This window comes from Dipodomys spectabilis, unplaced genomic scaffold, assembly GCF_019054845.1.
Source record: "Dipodomys spectabilis isolate Male_0828 unplaced genomic scaffold, ASM1905484v1 ptg000197l, whole genome shotgun sequence".
NCBI classification, from domain to species: domain Eukaryota; kingdom Metazoa; phylum Chordata; class Mammalia; order Rodentia; family Heteromyidae; genus Dipodomys; species Dipodomys spectabilis.
The window spans coordinates 11,987,004-12,009,606 of record NW_024870874.1 but is presented as its reverse complement, the minus strand read 5'-3'; the positions used below and the strand labels follow the sequence as shown (position 1 = coordinate 12,009,606).

The 22,603-nt window shown below is 40.9% G+C and overlaps 1 protein-coding gene across 1 annotated transcript; it reads right to left on the bottom strand.

The window, feature by feature from the left end:
• Positions 1-5,210: 5,210 nt before the first annotated feature.
• Positions 5,211-13,055, bottom strand: Lmod2 (leiomodin 2). The gene is made up of 3 exons (XM_042696062.1): positions 12,740-13,055; positions 6,005-7,339; positions 5,211-5,301 (listed from the first exon to the last, which is right to left on the bottom strand). Exons 1-3 carry the CDS (start codon positions 13,010-13,012, stop codon positions 5,275-5,277), a joined length of 1,635 nt encoding a protein of 544 aa, XP_042551996.1. The 5' UTR covers positions 13,013-13,055; the 3' UTR covers positions 5,211-5,274.
• Positions 13,056-22,603: the final 9,548 nt, after the last annotated feature.

Genomic DNA, 22,603 nt, shown 5'->3' with positions numbered 1-22,603 from the left:
GATCACTGTATTTGTGTGTGTGTGTTTGAAAGAAAATAAGATGAGCCATTTTTATACAGTCTTTGTAGACTCTCTGACTCCACCAGAATAGCAAGTTCATTTTTCCCAACTTGGCTCTAAGTTTCTGCTCTGGGTGAGTTATGTCACTCTATTGCTGTAATCTGATTTCTATCTCTGCTGTCCTGTATGAACTAGCTCCCACAAAGGTCAACAGTTCAAGGAGACATTTTAAGAGGTAGAACTTGCCAAGTCATTTTACTGTATGGATTGCTCCTTTCTTAGCTCAGCTCTCTGCTTTGCAACATTTCTTTTTCTAATTTCTTGCTTTCTTTCTGGTCATACCATCTTTCTGTCCTCTCTACTCACCTAGGAGGAGCTCATCAAAAGCTCTACTATTAAATACTTCTCATGCAGTGTGATCTTCAACACAAATTTCGTCTCCACAATTCAGACACCTCAGATAGTGTATTTTTAGCTTGACTCATGTTGCTTGTTCAATAATTCTTCATGCTAAACTCCCTATTCCATTTCCTGACGTGCTAAATTGCACAGCCAGGAATGCAGTAGTCAATCTAGACTCTTCTCTGATGTTTTCTCTTTCCTCCTCCACCTAACTAATAACTGAACTTTGTAGAGCTTATACTTTCTTTAGGCTCTGTTTTATTTGTTGGCCTGTGCACCCTTATACAGCACAGTCTGCATTACTTTATTCATAGGTCATTACAATGGGCCTTTCTAACTCATCTTCCTGCCAACAGCCTGAGCCCTACTAGAGCCATCCTTCTCTGGATTGCACAATCACACCATTTGCCTGCTTAGAGTTCATCAGTAGTTATTTGTATTTGACAGAATGAAGGTATCATCCACTTGCATAACACACATGATCCTAGTTATTTTTCTGCTTCCATTTATAATGACTTGTGCTCACATTCTCTGGACCTAAGCCTAGCAAACACTTGCAGTTGGTGATCAAAGATGCCCCTTCATGACACACCTTTTCACATCATGCCGCTACCCCTTCTACAATCCTTTGATATTCCTTCTGGGTTTTGTCTGAATCTAAATTCCTTAGTTTGTACTTCTTATTCAATTTAGGCCCCTTGACTCAGGTCATGCCTCCTCTTTCATTCAGATATAGAGACTTCTACCATCTTTTTTTAAAAATACTGTGTAGTTAGGCATATAATGATTTCACTATGAAAAACTTTGTAAATTGATGATTTGAAACCTAACTGCTAGTTTTGATGTGCCACAATGATGCCCACAGCATTTAGTTTATCTAGGGACAGGGTTTTTTTTTGTAGCCAATTATTTCTATGTGGGCTTTTAGGCAAGTTAAAAAAAAACAAGGGATGAGGTGGAACAGATGAAATACTCACCACCCAAGGAATAATAAAATAACCTAAGTGACCAACAACTATTGAAGTTGCTTAAATTTTGTGTGTTGCAGGGTGATGTATAAGCTGCCTTCCAGTTCTGTATAAAAATAGCTATACATGTGTTCAAATATGCACTAATAATTTTGAAAAAAGATGTACACTATAAGGTTTTCATAGTTCTGGATGGAGAAATTATGAGGATGGCCTCCTCATAAGGGATTGTACTATGTCCTTAGTTGTAAGTCTCCATTCTTTTTTTTTTTTCTTTTCCTGGTCCTGTTGCTTGAACTCAGGACCTGGGTGCTGTCTCTGAGCCACTTTGTGCTCAAGGCTAGTCCTCTACCATTTGAACTACGATGCCACTTCCAGCTCTTTCTGAGCGGTTTATTGGAGATAAGAGACTCAAAGGCATTTCTGCTGTGGTTGGCTTTGAACCATGATCCTCAGATATCAGCCTCCTGAGTAGCTAGGATTACAGGCGTGAGCCATTGGTACCTGAAAAATCTCTAATCTTTAAATACCCAAATTAAGTGTCAATCTCCTTGAGAAACTTTCTTTTACTCTATTGTTGCTTTAGTTAGGGTCTATGGTAAAATGTGGCTCAGCAGCAAAAGCTACCCAATGCTTATTCTTGAACAGCTTGGAAACTAAGGGTCTTTGTGAGTCTGGGAGGGTTGGTTTCTTCCCCACTGCGTGAGGAAGAAGACATTTTTTAAGTCAACTTGGCCTCCCAAACTGGAACAGAGTGCTTTTTTATGACAGGTACATAAGGAATGGTGTCAACCTCTTCCTTCCATTGTGGTATCACTTCTGGAGGACTGGGTTTTATCTCCTTTTTCACTCAATGTATCTCTAGTGTCTGGAAGAGTACCTGGAACACAACAGGAACTCAGAAAGTAGCTGTGGAGGGCTGGGAAGGTGGCTCAGTGGTAGAGAGCTTGCCTCGCATGCATGAGCCCCTGGGTTCGATTCCTCAGCACCACATAAGCAGAAGTGGCGCTGTGGCTCAGGTGCTAGAGCACTAGCCTTGAGCTGAAGAGCTGAGGGACAGAGCCCAGGCCCAGAGTTCAGGCCCCACGACCAAAAAAAAAGTAGCTGTGGAAGTTAACTACACCAATGCCTGTGCCAGATTTCTGAGGTTCCTAAGTCTTAGATCAAGTCTTCTATATCATGCTACATGGTGATTAATGGAAGGAAAAAGTCTACCTTAAGAGGCTCACAGGGTTTGGAAAAGGAAGTCGTTTGAGGGGCTTTTCAAGAGCATAGGTTTGCCCCACCCAGGAGAGAGCCTCTCGATAAAGATATTGCATCCCCTCTCCTTTCCTCACTGGTAGCCATAGCTCAAGGTAAGTGTTAAATCAAGATCTTGCTGACCCTGGGTTATTAAATACCTGTGACAGCAGGGCCTATGAACCCGGTAAGGCACCATGCTGGCTCCATATCAAGATGAGATATATTTCCAGAGATTGACGTACACCTATAAATCATAGCCTAACACATTTCATCTAGTCTTGGATAGGTTTTCTCTCAATGAGTTGAAAGCTCTTTATAGAAGATGAACTAATTAGTGTTTATAGTAGTGTGTGAGTTTATAGGCATAGTGTACTAGGATCCCTGTTCTGGTTTGCATAGCGATGATTGTAATTCCTTGAGTGTTTACAGTACTGAATTCTGAAATAACATACTGTAGATGTGCCTTTCCTTAATGAAAAATTCACTTAATCAGTATCTGACCATATAATATCTGTCTCACTTTAGGCATTATAATATTCTGTTCAGTGGATCACATGTGCACATCCATAACTTCATTTAAATTTTAGCAAGAGCCCACTAAGTGAATTTTGCAGTTTCTTAAAGTACAAAATGCTTAAGCAAAGCAGAATTTTTATAATATAAGTGAGAAACAAGTCTTTTAGTCACTTACTTAGGTCTGGCCAGTGTCCCCAGCCCAAACCAGCTCCTGGCAGCTCAAGTACTCTGCTCCTCCTTACTCATTCAGGAGGACCACACACCCTTGGTCTGGATCTTTATTGTTGATATGGTTTCTTGGCAAACATTTGCTCTTCTGCCTCAACAGAATGGAGTTTAAAACTGTTTACTTCCCACTCTTCTCCTTTGGTACACATACACAAAGCTGAGGAGAAAGAAGGTCTGTTTTAGCTCTCTGCTCTAAATTCACACACACACACACACACACACATACACACACACACACCTTTTTTAAAAACTACCACTTCGGTTTTTATTTGTTGGAGTGACAAGAATGAGCTTGATTGTCAACTCTAATGGGAAGAGGTAAAAATAGTGAAGTCACTCGCGAAGGAAGCAGCAGCCTGCATTGTGTTTCTGAGAATGGAGTCTTCCTGTGGAACATTTGAGTCTGATGGAGACGGTACAAGGCATTGACAGAGGAGGCCTGGCTTTGAAGTCAGAGATACCTCATTTCACATGTTGGTGAGCCTTTCTGCCCTTGGGAGGATAGCATGCTTTATTGTTGTAAAGTGTACCTAATGTAACTCAGTTCATAATATATCACTCATCTGGCACCTAGCTCCCCACCCCTGGAATCCTCATGCTATGATAGTTATCATAGTTGTTCCGACTGAGCAAGAGAATGGATGGGCAGTACCAGTAAACTAATGGAAGCAGACCCAAGAACCATCAGAGATAACCATAGAGATCTTTCTCCTGGAACATGCTCACTGGAAATGATACAAAGTTCTGTCGATGAAGCACACAATTATTGAATGTGTGGCCCAGAGAGTTTGCTAAGGTCACTGTAGGACACAAAGAACGCATTGTTAATCATAGTTAATACAAAGAACTTTAGAAGGGATTTACAACTTGCGCAAATCAGAGTGGGGTGAAATTTGCTGGTACATCTTTCTCTTATTTGAAGTCAGATATCTCCTGAATTACGGCAGGAAGGATGGAATGATAGCTGGAGACAGAAAATATACAAGTCCGTGCCCTCAGGTGTATGTTGTGGTTGGTTGTTGGCATCAATGAGGTTTGAGCAGGGGAGAAGGGTAGACTCAGTAGACTAAGGCTTGTCTGAGGAAAATCAAGGGAGATATGAAAGGTGTATCGTTAGCACCAGCCACAATATAGAGCTCTGAATTTGAGGTTTACCTTCTGGGCATTCTCCTAGAACTTCTTCCTAACCAAGAAACTTCCTAAATTTACACTTTTATTCCCCACAATAGTTGATATGAATAATAATAAATGTGCGGAGTTATCTGACAGGAATTGCTGCTGTCATGTAACATTATTGTCCATGAATCCAGGGTAATGGTCACACTGGGGTCTTTTCCAAACCTTTTATCTCACTGCTAAAAGAGCCTTTTTTTGGGAAGTTCTTGATTTCCAGTCTTTTAGAAAGAGAACTGGTCAGATTTTCTTGGACACGAGAAAACAAAGAAAGGCAAATGTTATGGACTCAAGCCCTTTTGGAGTGAGAATGTCATATTTTTAATATTCAGTAATGTTACGTACACACCTCACAGAAAAATATTAGTTTCTCTTTTTCTTAAAAAAAAAAAAGGAAAGGAAAACCGCAATTCAAATTTATTGTGATTACAAAAATAACAGCACATTTCTTTAACTTATTACAACTCAAAATCTCCATGACAGCCAGAAACAGGAAGAACATCTTTAATCTCTTCCTGCCCATACAAATCTCATAACATAAAAAAGGTTTATTTTCATATTTACAGAAGAAAACTGCTCATCGTTTCTTAAAATTCTCTTTGGAATTCTGGGGTGAGGCTATCTTTAAAGTCAGGGAGCATTTCAAATTACAGAAGATATTTGCGAAACATCTCACAATACATTTCTTTGAACACCGCTGAACAAAGACATCAGTATCCTCTTCTAGAAACTTTTTTTTTTTTCCTTACCGCAGAGCTTCTGGAACTTCCACCTACAAAAACAGAGGTTTTCTTTCAGTGAAGCAACACTAATGATAACATAGAAAAGAGTGTTTGCAGGCCTCTGTCTAGCAGTATTAGTATTCTCTGGGAAGAACTCAAGTATGGATTATTGCTGCATGATATTCATTTCGAATTATAAATTTGCCAGTGAATCACTTGCCATTTTGTGTGACGTTGTTTTTGACAAGGGATTAATCAACCTTCTGAAACGTGGATTATTACTCCCTGGCTTCTGTATTTGGGAAATTATATGAAGATGGCCCAGATATACCTCTCAGAAGGAAATGTTCTCAACTGTCCTGTGCCTGTTTCTCATCTTTCACACTGTCTATGCTCACTCGTTCATGTTAAAATATTCAAAATATAGCCAGATACCAGTGGCTTTGCGCCTGTAATCCTAACTACTCAAGAAGGCTGAGATCTGAGGATTGCTGTTTGAAGCCAGCCCGAGGAAGGAAAGTTTGTGAGACTCTTGTCTCCAATTAACTCCCCCCCCCCCCAAAAAAAAGCCAGAAGTGGAGCTGTGGCTCAAGGGGCACACCACTATTATTCTTGAGCACAAAAGCGCAGGGACAGAGTGTAAGCCACAGGACCAAAAGCATACTAAAAGATAAGAATAGCCATGTGAGTAAGCGCTTGGAGAGCTGACTGGGGCCTTGAACTGGGCCTGGGGTCTGCTCTGGGGGGACTCACCCTTCGCAGCTGGCTCAGGCTGCTCCCCCGAATCGCTTCCATGAGGTTCTCATGAGCCGATCTCTGTGGCGTCGAAGGTCGAGAACTTTCTTCCGTTTTCTTCTCTTGCACGGACCTCAGGGAATTCTTTATTTCCTTTAGGATGCTGTTGGGCTGTTTCTTGGCCTTTTTGCCTTTTTTCTTTTTCTGTCCGTTCTGCAGTGCCCGCTGGGCGCTCTCCTGCTGCTTGATGACTTCGGCGATGTTTCTGGTGATGAGCTTTTTCTCCGAGGGTGGAGGCGGTGGGGGCGGTGGCGGGGGAGGGGGCAGCCTGTGGGGCGGGGGCGGGGGCGGGGCCACGGGGGAGGGGGGCCGGCTGCGCCCCCCGGTCTGGACTTTCTTGGGGAGTTTGGGGGAGGACCAGGGAGAGTGCCTGGGAGACGCGTAGGGAGAAGAGCCAGGGGTTCCTCTCTGCCAGACGTGGGTCCTAAGACTGGATCCGCCATCGATCCCCTCTTGCTGCTTTTGCTCCTGCATCCGCCTCTGCCTCTGTTTATCCATGTTTCTGGTGAGGATGCTCGTCATGCTCATTCGGGGTCCGGGGAGCTCAAAATGGTAGCCGAGCCTGAGCAGCGTGGTGTTCTCCTTCAGCAGCTTGGCGATCTCCATCTCCACCTGGCTGCCCATCAGGTGCCTCTGGTTGTGGAAGCGCAGCTCGGTGAGCACCGCGTTGCGCCGCAGCGCGCGCATGAGCGCCAGGACGCCCTTGCCGGTGATGAAGTTGGACTCCACGTTGAGGCTGGTGATGTGCTGGTTGACCTGGAGCAGGTCGGCCAGGGCCAGCGCCACGCTGTCGTCCGCGTGCGTGTTGGCCAGGCTGAACGTCTTCACCACCGTGTTGCCCTTCAGGGCTTCGGCGAAGCGGGCCAGGGTCTGCGACGTGATGTTCTCTATGTTGTTCAGGTTGACCTCCACGGTGTCGGGGTCGTTGTTCCGAATCTTCTCCAGCGTGTCCTCGATCACCGTGGGATTGCCGCAGGGGTGCGGGGGCGCGGGGGGCGCCGGGGACCCTGCGCGGCTCCCGTTGGTTAAGTGGATGGTTTCCATTTGGCTCCTAAAGGTCTGTGGCTTGGCCTGGTGGGAACCGACCCGGCTGGAGTCCACCGTTCCGTTGACACCCTTTGCAGTTTGGATTGTGGACTCTTCCTCACTGTCCTCGTCGTCGTCCTCCTCCTCCGACTCCGACTCCTCCTGTCCCTCCTCCTCCTCCTCTGTGTACACCTCCTCCGACACCTCACTGTTGCTCTCCGTGAAGATCAGCTCCTCCTCGCTCTCCTCCTTGTCGTCTTCTGCTACCTGCGGAGGAGGGAGACAGCCATCACCAGGCCGTGCATTGCATTCATTAACTGAATCGTGAATGCAAGGCTAACCGTCCTTTGTTTCAAGTGACCAACGTGAACATTTCAGAGTTTAGACATCAGCATCTTTTTCTACAACCATGTGCTTTCTGCTTAGCATCCACTATTCATCCAGTATTGATTGGGATTTTTTTTTTTTTAAAGGACCTGGTTTCCAGTTTGATTAAGAAAGTCAAAACTTGGGCTTTGGAAAAAAACGTGGATGAATTTTTCAACATCAGATTGCCCTTCTTGGCACCTTCTCAAATGCAAATCTCCTGTCTAGAATCAGCCTTCATCCTCTCCTATTCTCCCACCCCTAACAAATGGCAACAGATATCTACAGTATCGTCATGAGTTCCTTTTATTGACGTTCAAAAATTCTTCCCCTGATGGCACAAGCTTGTAATGCCAGCACTCAAGAGTTGGAAATAGGAAGATCACGAGTCCAGGTCAACATGGACTAGTGAGACTACACTTCAAAAAACAAGCCAAAACAAATTGTCTCACCCCAATTTGCTGCCAGTATTACAGACAGAAGCCACGTGCTCTCGGCTCCATTTGTCTCAGTGGTGTCAGAAGCAAGGACATGATTTTCTGCTCTAGCATTTATCTAGTTGTATGGTAGAGTGCAGCACAGAAATGCAGGGAACCCATAGCACCAGAAAGCTATTGCTTAGGACAGCAAGGAGTCAAAATCTAGCTCAACCTCGAACAACATTGAGCAAATCAACTGAAAACCTCCAGCGAGCTCAGGGCTAAAGGAAATGGCCTGTCAAAGGCCAGGTAGGAAAGATAATGACTTTAGCCATCATTTGATTTAAACAAGCAATGAGGATCAGCAGAGAAGAAAAAGCAAGTCATTGCCTAACATGGTGGTTTTAAATTATGTAGCGTGTATCAATGATGAAAAATTTTCAGATAAATACAATTTTATTCTGTCTTTATTTTTTACTACTTATAAAACTCTAAAAAGAAGCCTAAGAAGTCCCTTCTTTCTCTTTTTCTTGTTACTTTTCATGGTTAAAAAAAGAGCTTAGAATATGCAGCCAGAGTCCAGTTTCTTCATGCTTTCTCGTTAATCCATTGTTTGTTTAGTTTTTTGTTTGTTGAAACCTTCTCTCTGCTTGTTTCCAGAGCCCTAATTCTTCTCTCTACATTGGAAAACTTTTTTTACTCCAAGGACTGCTGCTGCCGTCTGAGGTATATGGATCATGCTTTGGAAAGCTCTGCATTGGACTCTAGGTTTGTTTGTCCAGTTGCTATCATAAAATAGCCTCCAATTGGGGCTGGGAAGGTGGCTCAGTGGTAGAGCGCTTGCCTTGCATGCATGAGGCCCTGGGTTCGATTCCTCAGCACCACATAAGCAAAGAGAAAAAAAAAAGCCGGAAGTGGCGCTCTTACTCAAGTGGAAGAGCGCTAGCCTTGAGCTGAAGAACTGAGGGACAGCGCCCAGGCCCAGAGTTCAGGCCCCACGACCGGACCCAAAAAAAAAAAAAAAAATAGCCTCCAATTATACAGTGGTTTGGAGTGGCAGTCACCAAATGATGGCCTGGGAAGAGGTCAGCTACTCCTAGGATGACTTGTTCAGTCTTAATTTTCCCACATCTTCAGGAACATGTGTGTGTGTGTGTGTGTGTGTGTGTGTGTGTGTAAATCTTGACCCAAAGACAAAAATGAATCTAGTTCTAGTCAAACCTCTTAACATAAATGAAGAGTAAGAGGAAGTCTTTTATGTCCAGCAGTGGAGTAAATGGATAGTTAGAAGAATAATTATGGAGTTCTCCTCACCACCACCTAAAATCCCTTTGTATCTTTCCTTATAATTTCAGTTCATATCAGCTAGCTGTGTACATGTGATTGTGTGTGTGTTGAACTGTTTTAGTACTTGAATACAAGGACCTTTCTCAAAAATCCCAGGTATAATTACCTTTTATGCCACCATTATAGTTAATATATTTAATCTACTTTGTTTTTGTTTCCTTTATTCCTTCCCTCCTCCCTTGTTCCCTCCATCTCTTACTCCCCCATCACTTATTCTCCCCCGCCCCTCTCTTTTTGCCTTGAACTCAGGGTCTGGGCATTGTCTCTTATTTTTCACTCAACACTGGTCCTCTACTACCTAAGCCACAATTCCACTTCTGTTTGTTTGGGTTTTTTTAGTGATTAATTAGAGATAGTGTTTTATGGACTGTCATGCCCAGGCTGGCTTCAAACATTGATCTTCAAATCTCAGCCTCCTTATGGACATTGTAAGAAATCAAAGGGAAGTGGGGCACTGAGCCATTTCTCCCTGGGAAGAAATGCACCTGGGAAGATAATATCTGAGACTGTTCCCTGGCAGTGTGAGTTGTCATGTAATCTCTAAATGATTCTCTTCCAGAAAGCTTTCTTTGACACCCTCTAAAATTATCCTTGCAATGCACTCCCATAGCTTGTCCCCCTAGTATATCCTAGACTCTGGATAAATATTTGTTTTCTGAATGGATCCAAGATGACTTTGGTTAAGAGTTAGAACAATTCCTAGGAGAAAGTACTGATAAGGTTGGGTAGGGTAAGATGATTTAGTGTCTGGAGCCTGAGTGTTTTCCCAGGATGAAGGATTCTTCGACATTCTTGAGCAATCTGAGAAGGTTAGTCACCTCAGGTGGTGAACATCTGGAAAGACCATCAATGGATACAGGATATTAGAAGGGCATCAAGAGGGGGTAAAAGACAAACCTTAGCTCCTGTCTAGATTATTCATAACCTGGGGTTACGTAGCTCTCTGTACGCTAATACTTTGGAGCTAAACTTGATCCTTTGGAGAACAGAGGAGGAAAGGTGGGCATAGGGAAAGAGATAAGTAGAGAGGTGATGACCATTTCTATACTTAAAGAATAAGTAAGATTGTGAGGAGACAGTGGCCAGCTATTTCTCCCGATCACCTCTCTGGCATCCTTACGTGAACAAGCAGGGCAGGGACTTAGCTTTCAGTACTGGTTTTGTTTTCCCTATAAAGAACTGGTTGTCTTTAGACAAAGCATTCAACCTTTCTTAGTCTCAAAGCAATTGCACTAGAATTGAGCGATGTTTTACTGTCAAAATTTATTCATGTGTCTAAGCACCTGGAAGACTTGTAGACCCCATGTGCTTGAGCACCTTCCCTGTAAATTTCTTGTTCAGCAGCTGCCAAGGAGCCCTTGAATGTGCAGCTCTCAGGAATTCCCAGGTGACGCTGCTTACTCCTGGAACTGGACCCAGACCCTCAGTTTTGAGAAACATTCATTATGCTAACAGCACTGAGTTTGAAGTTCAGTTGGACTGTTATCCTCAAATACATTTCCCTACTCCAGGGAAGTAAGAAGGAAATGAGATAACGTGGAAGCCATCGACCACCTGTGCCTGAGATCCAGCAGCTACCCAATCAAGGACAGCTGGACCACTGCACATAAAACTTCCTCCGGAGTTCGACACGGCCATACATTTGTGCAAACCCAGGTGGGCTGCAATTCAACAGGTGCTGGCCAAGATTTTCAGAATCCTTTGCAGAGTTCCTTCAGGTCCTCTGATCCTCCTCATTCTTCTTTCAACTCTGCCCTTCATTTACCAAGCTGTCCTGCTGCCCTTCCCCCCACAGCTGCTTTAAGAGTTTTCCTGTGGTGGGAATGGATTTACACCCTTGGTCTGTAACTTTCTGCTAGCACTCCTTGTGACTACAGACAACTGGCCAGCCCTGACAGCGTAGTGGGAGAAAAATTAACCAGCCGAGAAAGGAATCAAAGTTCATCAACAAGACAGCCTCTCTAATTGGGCCGATAAGCCATTGGCAAAGAGCAGCAAAACCTTTGGCAGCATCAGACTGGCTTCATCAACAGCTGACAGCAGGCTTTGTCCTTTGGTTCTCGCCGCCCTCCTGACATTCTGCCATTAAAATGCCTTTGCTGGTTACTGCCAGGGTGGACTGTGTATACGTGTTGGCTATTTGGAGGCAGTTGAATTCTTTTTTTGTGAAAGCGATTCTTTAATAAAAATGTCATTATGTTTGAAATGAAATGAAATATGGCATTAAGTTTCATTAGATTTTCACGCACTTCAAAGAAACAACTTTAAAAATTATAGTTGTGGGGAAATTGACCAGTCTAAATCCTCTGTGTGTGCGTGTGCCTGTGTATGTGTGTGTGTGTGTGTGTGTGTGTGTGTGTCCCTGTTACTCCCCCTTCTAGTTACTCAATACAGATAGCCACAGTGACCTAGGCAGACCCTGGCCCAGTCCCAGTGTCCCTTCCTACGATGATTGACATGGACAAAGCTCACACATATCTCGCTGCAAAAGCAGCCCACACACTTATCATCAAGATCATCCAGCAGCTCCCAGATTAGTTCTGTGGCAAGCTTACTGCTGGCTTTAAGCCATTTCCACTTTAAAAGATTGCAGTGGAGCACAGGAGTTTAAAAATGCTCCTCTTGATTTCTGTTCTTCTACAAATTCAAAAACCTTTCTTAAATAAATATTTTATTGCAATGATGAGTAGTCTTTGACATGTCTTTCCATCAGTAACTTAATAGTAACTTTGAAGTAACTGTTTCCTGAGCAGTACACACAGCTTAACAGACATGACCTAACCGATGCATGACCTCTCATGATGGTCTCAGAACCATCATTATAAAGTAGAAAGTGTCTTCAAGATGATCTGCACAAGTATTTTTAATTTCAGCAGGGTTTCATTATTTTGAAATTCTATGCAAAAGTGTGTGTGCAAGTGTTCATTTTCTTGGGAAGGTCTAGAACATTTCAAAATATTCTTATTTCACCAAAACACTGCATTGAAATCCTTCAATGCGCAGATGGAAAGGATACCCTGAAGTCACTCTCTGAGGTCTAACAATGTAAGGACTGAGTAGGACTAGAAATAAGGCCCCCAGTTCCATGTATGAGACCTGCAGCACAGAACATTGGAAACACAATGATTTTCCTATCGCCAGCCACTATTACAAGAAAAGAAACAAAAATAAAAATACCTAAGTGGGGAAAAATTGTATCTGAAAACAGACATTATGCTACACCACCAACTTATAAGTACAGATAATAAGGCTTTGTTATTTGGCAAAACAATTAAAGCCATGCCCTGACTGTGAACTATTTTTTCTCTTGAGGTTTCCTTGTTCCGTCAATCAAAAAGCTCTGCTGAGAATCTTTGCTATTATGATTCATTTACTATTGGTCACAGAAGTTACAGGACTATATATTTCAGCCTGAGCAATGTTTCAGTAACTGGTACAAAAGGATTGTTAAGAAAGTTGAAGTGATGAGAACTGAGAGGTTAGATAAAGCAGAGATTTGCCGTGGGGCAGCCAAGTAAAAGTCCAGAGAGCCTACCTTTCCACATTCCCCCAGTCTCTCCTTCTCCAAGAGCTTTTGGGATTCCTTTTCCCAATAGGCCATCAGCGCCTCTCTGCTGAAGTTCCCCGTGGGGGTTTTCTCTGTAAGGCTCTTCTGCCTTAGCCCCACAGGAAGGTTTCGGTCAGGTTCAATGTCTTCCAGTTCCCTCTCTAGCTCCTTCAGCTCCTCAGGTGTAAGGGAAGCCAGGAGTTCATCCTCATCGATGGATTCATATTTACTCAGTCCTCTTCTATAGCCAAACGTAGACATGGTCCCTGGTTTGTCAGACCCCCAAGGCGCTGGAAGGACCAGGCATTCAAGACAGGCCAGGGCAGGCAAGGAGGCAAATGGGCAGGCTGGTCAACAACTGGTGCTGGGAGTGGCTGCAGGAGCCTTTTAAGAGTGATGATACAGGGCTGTGACAATGTGGACAGGGTGAAAGCATGGGCTGTTTTAAGCATCAGACGTCAGCTAGATATTTGAACACAAAGAATGTCACATCGGTGGTGGATGGAGGTCTCAGACCCAGTGGGGATTATTAACACAGTGGCCAGGGCCATATTTAGCTGAGCCTGATAGCTCTGAGGACAAGCAGCGTGTTTCAGATAGGAGTAACACAGCTCCTCTCACTTTGCCTTCAAACAAGGGAGTTAAAGTTACTTTGAAAATGACTAGCCATTGCCACCATGCTATGAAAATGTCTTAATCCCTTAAGGGTTATCTCAGATGACGATGGGTGGTTATTCTGGTTTTTCTATAAACATTCTGTGGGTGGTACAGAAGGAGACAGGTCATAATAATATTCCACTTTATAAAGTTATTACCGTTTGCAGTTTACAAAACACTTCATGCAATTTTCCTAATTAGAAGTCCTGTGAGATGAATATCATGGATCTCATTTACAGCGTGGGCATTTGAGGTTCTGAGAATGAAAAAGTTAAAGGCAGGGAGTGGAAGAGCAGAAGTTGCTTTCTCCACAGTACCAGATGGCTTCCTTCTCTTCCCATGAGTGTTAGTAAAAAAGGTAAATAATACTGGGTAAGATTTATTTGGACCACTACTAGTATGCCAGGTTAGTGCTAAATATACATAAATCAGTTCAAGCTTTGGGGCTTGAACTCAGGCCTGGGCACTGTCCCTGAGCTTTTTTGCTCAAGGCTACTGTTCTACCACTTGAGTCACAGCTCCACTTCTGGCCTTTTTAAATGTATATGTGTGTACTTACTTGGAGGTAAAAGTCTGATGGACTTTCCTGCCCAAGCTGGCTTTGAACTGCAATCCTCAGAGCTCAACCTCCTGAGTAACCTGGATTACAGGCATGAGACACTCCTGTCTAGAAATTTATATATTATTATTTAATTCCATAATTGTATGAGGCATATTTTATTTTTTATTGCTTTAAAATACATTTTATTGCCATTGTAGAAGCAATGTGCACAGTGGTTGATTACAGTTATGTAAGTTAGGGAATGAGTACATTTCTTCTTGAGCCAGGGCATCCCTTCCTACGAGGAATATTTTCTTGCCATATTACCTTATTAGAGACAGTGAAAAGTTAAGCAGCTTGTGGAGCACGGAGCTAACTACCAAGTCTACACTTTGAACATCAACTTATATATGGGCTGAAAACTGCAGAGATACAAATTTGTAGTTGTGCATACATATATTTTCTTGTAAATGTTAAAATATATACAGGACTTTATAGTTTATGGCTTATAGGACATCATCATAATGTTATTTTAATATACAGACACATAAATATCTATTAAAGCTGTGCGTAGAAACAGCCACCATTACGTATATATACATCAACAATGTACAATATTTCATTTATACATTCACAATCAAATATTTAGATTGATTCTAGTTTTTGTTAGGGAAGATGTTGGTATGAATTTATGTTCCAGGTTTTGAATGTCCATGTGTTTTCATTTCTCTTGGGTAAAATATATAGTAGTACAAATACTGGGCTATAAGATGGTAAATTCACTTCTTTAAGAAGTTGTAAAACTGTTTTCCACACTTCTTGCAGCACCGATACCTTCCCACTAGTGGTAGAAAAGAGTTCCATTTTCTCTGCATCCCATGGGTCATTGTTTATCTTTTTGATTACAGATGTTAGTGAGTGAGAATTAGGAGTTTTATTTTTATTTCCTCAGTGACTAGTGAACATCATTTCCTGTGTTCATTAGTTCTATTTTCTTTGATAAAATTTTATTCAGATTTTATGCTTATTTCTAAAGTGATATATCTTTTTATTATATTGTAAGTTATTTTTATATCACTGACACTTGTTAGATATGTCTTTTGAAAAACAAATATTTTATGTTTTTTTTCTTTTTGTTGGTACTGGGGTTTGAACTCAAAGCTTTGTGCTTGTTAGGCAGGTGCTGTACTACTTGAACCATGCCTCTAACTCTTTTTGCTCTGGTTATTTTTTGAGATAAGGCTTACTTTTACTCAAGCTGGCATAGACAGTGATCTTCCTATAATGCTTCTTACGACCACTGAGATTGCAAGAATATATTACTGTGTCTAAATTTTAGGTAAGATGAAATCTCACTAAATTTTTGCCTAGCTGGCTTTGAACAGTAATCCTCCCAATTTCAGTATCCTGAGTAGCTAGGACTCCATGCATGAGTACCAAGAGCTCAGCAAATATTTTCAAATTTGAAGATGTCCAACTTACCATTTTTTATTCTACTGCTTGTGTTTTGTGTTAAAATTAAGAAATCTTCTCTTAGCCCATGGCTAAGGAGAAATGTATTCTTATAGTTTAAGAAATTTACTCATAGGTTTAAAGTCTCGAGGTTTTTGTGTTTAGGCATATCACCCATTTAGACTTAATTTTTGTGTATGTGAAGTGAAGAGTTTAGATTTAGCTTTGTGCATGCAGATATTCCATCATCTCAGCACTGCTTAACAAAGAGATTACATTCTCCTCTATTGAAGTACTCTGGCATCTTTATAGAAAAGTAATTAACCACAAGCATAGGATGCATTCTGGGCAGTAATTTCTGCTCTATTAATCTATGTGTCTGCATGCCAGTACCATCTATTCTTGATCACTGTAGCTTTGTAGCTTGATCAGTGTGGTATGTTTTGAAGTTAGGAAACGTAAGTTCTCTAGCTTTGGTTTTTGCAAGAACATTTTTGTCTAGATACTTTGATGTTAACTTATTTTATTGTATTCTGCCTTCACAAATAACTCTGAGGCTTTAGAGATAAAGATGAAATTAGATCCTTTGAGTTCACTTTTTAAAATTAATTTAACTTTTGGAAGGTATAAGACATTTGTTTATAGTTGTGAAGTTTGAAGTAATACACCAATTTATGTACACTTTTAGTAATGATCAAATTAACATAATTGTTTTTAGATACTCTGAAGCATGTAGTTGTTTAGCCAGAATGGAAATATGTCCTTTTTATTTTTTTGAAAACAGCTTTGACTTTTGTTAGAGACGTCACGTGATGGTTGTTAAACAGGGTGAATGAAATGAGTTATTCAGTTTTATGATTACATTTTACATAAAATGTGATTACATGTATGTAAAAATTGATTTTTCAAAACACCTAAGAATATATACATAGATTATACTATATATAAAGTATATTGAGGGACTGGGAAGGTGGCTCAGCGGTAGAGCACTTGCCTTGCATGCATGAGGCCCTGGGTTTGATTCCTCAGCATCACATAAGCAAAAAGAAAAAAGCCGGAAATGGGGCTGTGGCTCAAGTGGTAGAGCACTAGACTTGAGCTGAAGAGCTGAGGGACTGCGCCCAGGCCCAGAGTTCAGACCCCACGACTGGACCCCCTCCCCCCAAAAATAAATAAAATATATTGCACAAATCAATTCTCTCAGTAATTCTTAAGCACATATGATATACTGACCACTAACGTAGTCTTTAGTGTTGTATAATTATGTAAAAATAATGAAATTGTTTTCACTTCTTCTGTATCTAATTATTTTCAATATATAGGAGACTAATTTTCATTTTACAACTTAGTAAACACACATTATATGTCAGATTCTAACTTCATTGCTGTTGTTAGAGGAGCCAGCAAAAACAACAAAGTCCTTTCCCTTCCAGAGAGACTACATGCTAGTTGGGAAAATCATAAAAAACATAAATACAGAACATATCATAAAGGTGTTTTATGAAAAAACAAAGAGCAGGAAAGAGGGAAACATGAAGACTGTGGGGTGAATTTCATGTTGAAGAGTTCTGAAATAAGGAAACATTTGAACCCATATCTGGAGAAGAAAAGACATGATGCACACAGGTAATCATTAGTATTTAATGTGTCTCCAATGACTCAGATAACCTTACAGTCACAGCCTCTCAGATTTTAAAGAACAATAGGATCCCTCTATCCTTCCTACCAATGTATGTCTGCTTCACCACCATCAGTGAAAATAGTCTATCCCCAAAGTGTATTCCATTACTACATGGCTCAGGTCTGTGCAAAGTTCTATCATGTTGAAACTTATAGAAAATTCAGCCCATATACTTTTTAGTTTTCTCAGCAGAACTATCAAATAAATATAATCTCATGTGTATTTCCACTGCCAAATCTTAGGTGTCCTATGCATGGCTCTGAAAGTGGTTGCAAGGGAGATATTTCCCACATGGGAGCTTCATTGAATGAACTCTTCCTCTCAAGGACGTTGACTTAAGAATTGTTGGTCATTGTTGCAACAATGAGAAGTACAAATTGTCATGTCAAAAAGGAGCTTTACAATGTCGGTGGGGGGGAGCGGGGGGGGGGGGGGGGAAGGATTGGGTGGGGGGGGAGGGGGGAGGTTGGGAAGGGAGGTGAAGGGTAAACAAAGGAGGAGGCTGCAATGCTTGGTAAGAAATGTATGCATTATCTTGCCCATGTAATTGTAACCCCTCTGTACAGTATGTTCACAAATAAAATAAAATTAAAAAAAAAAAAGAAAAAAACTCAAAAAAAAAAAAAAAAGAATTGTTGGTCATGTACATCTCCTCGTGTATTTATTACACAGCACTGTATTTATGACAATAATACAACTCATGCACAACTCCAGTTCATGAGATCTGCCTATAAGCATTATGGACAAACTTTTAAATCAATTGTCTAAAATTCTGCTGAATTCTGACCTTGCTTTTGGCTTAAGTATGATGAATAATTTAGATTTCCTTGGAACCTTCTTTACATCAAAGGAAAAAAAATCCATATGTGTTTAAAAAATCAGCATCTTTTTTATTTTTGTATTTCTACTTGGTCATATTGTGTTTTTATGCATGTTCAGTACAAGACAATATTACTGGTGTTTTGAAGATTAGCACTTACTATTTTAATAAAGTAGTTACATAGGAGAAGAAAACATTTTTGTAGTTCTTGAGTCCTAGACCCACTTAGATACATCCAATCTCAGTATATTGGCCATTCCCTTTTGGGAGAAAATTGAGACTTCTCTTCAATTTTTTTCCCCTTTGATTTTGTCTTGAAAATGTTACATGTTTGTTTGGTTCAGCTCACATTTACCAACTACTTGTAATGAGATAGGTTTGTGCTGGAAGCTAGGATTATGAACAGAAATCGATCTAGTCTCTGCCCTCAAAGAGTTCATACTCATGGGAGAGAGCAGACAGCTGACAATAACAGCAAAGAGCCACCCTGGCCAGGCTCCAGGTTCCAGACCTGGGTAGAGAGCTTTTCAGCCAGAGAGAACTGCTTGCCTCTGAATAAACACATAAGAAGCAGTGTAAGGAAACAAAAACTCAAGTTTGGTGGACCTAGGAGTCAGAGTAGAGATGATTCAGAAACTGGCCCTGATTCAAATAAATTGCTGTTGTACCTTGCATTATAAATGGTGTATCATTTTATTCAGATCAAATTTTATCTTCCAGCTTTAGAATGTTTTATAAAAACTATCCAGACACTTCTATCTTGGTGTCCCAAGTTGTCTCAAATCAGCATCGTGATTTGTTTTCCCCACCCCTCTCTCAGCCTTCCAGATTCTGAACATAGTGTCCTCGTCTACCAGTTGCTGAAAGCCGTCTGTCTCCTGTGCCTCCTTTTCCCACACCAACCCTAAGACCTTGGGTCCTCTGTACTAACTCTTTAATTCCAACTTCATTTCTGGTTAGACTCCTGGTTTCAGGTTGATTCTAAGTTACTGTCTTCATTTTTTTTTGGCTTTTGGCAACAATGGGCTAAAAGTCTCCCACATACATTGTTGATTCCTTCTTTCCCTTCTTTTGCCATATGGCTAGAGGATCTAAAACCACAAATCTCGCTAGGTCCTTCTCTGCCTTAAAACTCTTAAATGACTACTATATCCCTACAGAACCTTTTTAGCTGTGTTATGGCTCTTTCTGCTCATATCTCCAGCTCATAGGCCATACTTGGCTGAATCTGAATGACACAGGGCTGAACGTGCCACACTTTGTGTACCTCTCAGCCATCAAACTCACCTCTTCCTTTGTCTGGAAAGCCTTTGCTTCTTTTACTCTCTCCAGACCTAGCGTAATTATTAGGTGTTCTGGATGTAGTTTCCAAACAAACAAAACAAAGTAGAGGAATTGTTGGGAAGGCAGATCTTGGTGCTAGGAAAGTCAAAGATGATATACTACTGGGACTTCTTTAGGAATAACAATACAAAATTGCAAGTAAAAAATTATGAAAATGAAGTTGAATTTAAAACAACAGAAATCATGACAAACAACTCTCTTAAATGATCCTGGTTTCATTGTCTGATACCTTGTGGGTATTTTTGTGGTTCTCACAATCAAACCCAAGACCTGTATACTAGGTAAGCACTCTACCAATGAAACCACACCCAAGACCCTAGATCTGTAGAGCAAGCTTATCTAATTGTAATATGGTTTCCTTTGTCCTCTCCCTGAAACTCTGTACATTGAAATTAATACTTGCATCTGTCCAGAAATTACTATAATGTAATTATAACTTATTAAAAATTCATTCAAAATTATTAGAACCCATACATTATGGTCAGTTACATCTTAGTGTAATCCTCAAATGAGTGAATCAACCCAGCTGGCTTCAGGGAGCTCCTACCTCATAAAGAATTTTGTTCATTTTCAGTATGCTTTTCTTATTTAAGCAGTACTCAGCTAGCTTCTAAGGAAATGAAGAAATTAGAAATTTCTCCCTTTTCAGAAATGTGGAGGATCTACAGTTTGCAAACCATCCCTAACTTTTTTCTTTTTTCCTCTTTCTTTCCTAATCTCTCTACCTCTAATAAGAGTTTGCTTTCTGAAACAGACTTAGCACATTTCTCTCTTATATAGAAGGAACTGGATTCTTCAACCATTTTTTTTAACAGATAATTTGTTACAAGGCTGCTGAGCTAATGTGGTGGCTCGTAAGGAAGTGAAGCTTCCGACTTTGCTCAGTTTGCTGGGAGCTTCTCAGATAACTGGAGAGAGGCTCCCAGGGGAGAATGTCAGGGAAAGGTCAGGCTCTGGAGAGACAACCACCAAACAGATCAGAAGAGAACTGGCAATTCCCTGTTCAAGTCCTCACTCTCAGAAGAGGCAGCCAGGTCAATCTTCTAGCTCAGCCAAGTTGTGGCAGACAGTATGAGTCAAATTTAAAATTATTAGAACTATATATAACAGCCTCTCACAACTGTTTACGATTCAGGATTTGCAAAATGTTTTCTTTTAGGTAGTGAGCGTGTGCTAGGTAGTATAATATTACCTCTACTTAATAATCGTTTATATTAATTCTATGTATAAGGCAGCATCTGGAGGAATACATTATTCCACTACATTTTGCAATGTGAAATGAACCCATATGAATATAAAATGAGTGAAAGTGTGTTTGGAGAGATGAAGAAGTCTCTTCAAGCAGATTCAGCTAGTAAGTGACAGATAATAGTTGTGCTATCAGGACGCCAAGCTACTTTTTACGCTGGTGTTAACTAATTTGCTCTTTCAAAATACATCCAATTGAAAGACAGATGGGATGAAAGCGAGAGATCTGGGATAGAGTGGTTTACAGTCACGTGCATCGTCGGTCAATGTTCTGTGTTTAAATGATTCTGGCTTAAATGTAAGAATGAATGCTATAAACAGTTTAAAAGAGAAAAAGGAAGATTTTGGGGGGGATACCCAATAACAGAATTTAACCAATCAAATTTTTTCGTATATATGGACCTTGAGGAAAGAATTCCACATCTGATACATGAAACAGATTTGACAGATATTATCTAAAGTTTTAATAAAGGAAATCATACTTGAAGTGGACAAAAGCAACTTTCTCTAGATTCAGCAACTTTCTGAGTGGTAGGTCTGAGTATTGGTGAGTAGCCGCCATTAGCCATAAGCTATAGGGAAATGCAAAGGAAATTAAAAAATGGAGAATGAAATCCCAGTATCTCTGAGAGAAGTTATTACACTTTAAATCCCTGTAATTTGGACCCTAGGGATAGGAAACTCTCACAAGCAAGCTCAATAAATCCTCAAACCTCCAAAAACTAATTAAATGATCCATTATCCATCTATTGGAAGTATATTTGCAACAAGTATTTCTTTTTTTTGGTAATAGGCACTCTTTTTGCTTTCAGGAATAAAAAAGTGGGAGAAAAAAACCCTGGGATTTCCACCTCCATTTTGTATTTTTTTTCTCTAAGCTTGTTCTCTCCATAGTCATTTTGCAGTCATGGTGAGTTCCAGGAAAGATTGATTGAAAACATCTTTATGACAAGGGACTGAAACTACCCCGCAGGAGCAGAGTTCCTGACAAGACAGACCACCTCCCAAATGAGGATGATCACCTGTCATGCAAAAGCTGTAATCTGGAGCTGGAGGAATTGTCTCCTGGGAACCAGATTGTCCTTCTCAAGTGAGGACAATGGGAGCAACTTCTGACTTTACAGTCCATTTTGGACAGATTTGGTCATGGGGGTGTTAGAAGGTATGACAGAGAAAGTAGAGAGTAGACTTCTAAAACATGGATTTCTTCCCTTGTGTTCATGGTCACTGTGCACTAAAAAAAAAAATCTTCAAGCCTTGATGGAAATGGTATCTGAACAGGCAGAAGAGGTAAACGGATGCTGTACATACAATGGGTAAGGTAAAATCAGCGTCAGAGTACAGCAGTGTGGGGACTCAGTGTGCCTTGTGGTAGGGCTCCTTGAAAACTACTAGCCCTGACTACTGTACTGTACTACTATACAATATTAGCCTTGGAAGCTTGGGATACTGAGTTTTCATTTTCAATTTTATAATGAAAATCAAAGGTACTACCTATTCAGCTCCTAGCTGAATAGAGAACTCTGTGTTTTTCCCAGTTTTGATTCCTACAGTCCCACATTTCTCCTTGTTCTTTCTGGAACTGGTTTTCAAGGGTGTTACAAAAGCCACACCCTGCTAGTAACAAGAGCCTTTGCTGATTCATGCCCTTCAGAGGACAGGAAGCCTCCACTTTAACATCTTCAATCTACACGATGTTGTGCATTTGTCTTTGTTTGTGAAAGTGCAAGTTCGTTTTTTATTTTTTTGTGAGAATACCATACAGAGGAGTTACAATTATATGGGCAAGATAACAAGTACATTTCTTATCAAGCATTGTTGCATTTGTCTTTTAGGTTAAAAAAAACAAAACAAAACAAAACCTTGGAAAAAGTCCTGTTACCTCCAACGTGAAAATGTCGTCAGTCGGCAATCAGAGCAAGCTGCAGAAGTTAGTTTTGAGGACCAGTAAACACGGTAAAGGCAGCTGTCGGAGCTGTCCCTGAAGGCAGTCACCTTCTGCTTTTAGTGGTCTTATCAGTAGAGCAGAACTGATAAACCAGGAACTGCCAGCTCAAGAACACAGCACTGCCTCTGGGAGCCAGAAGATTCCATTGTTCAGCGGAGCCA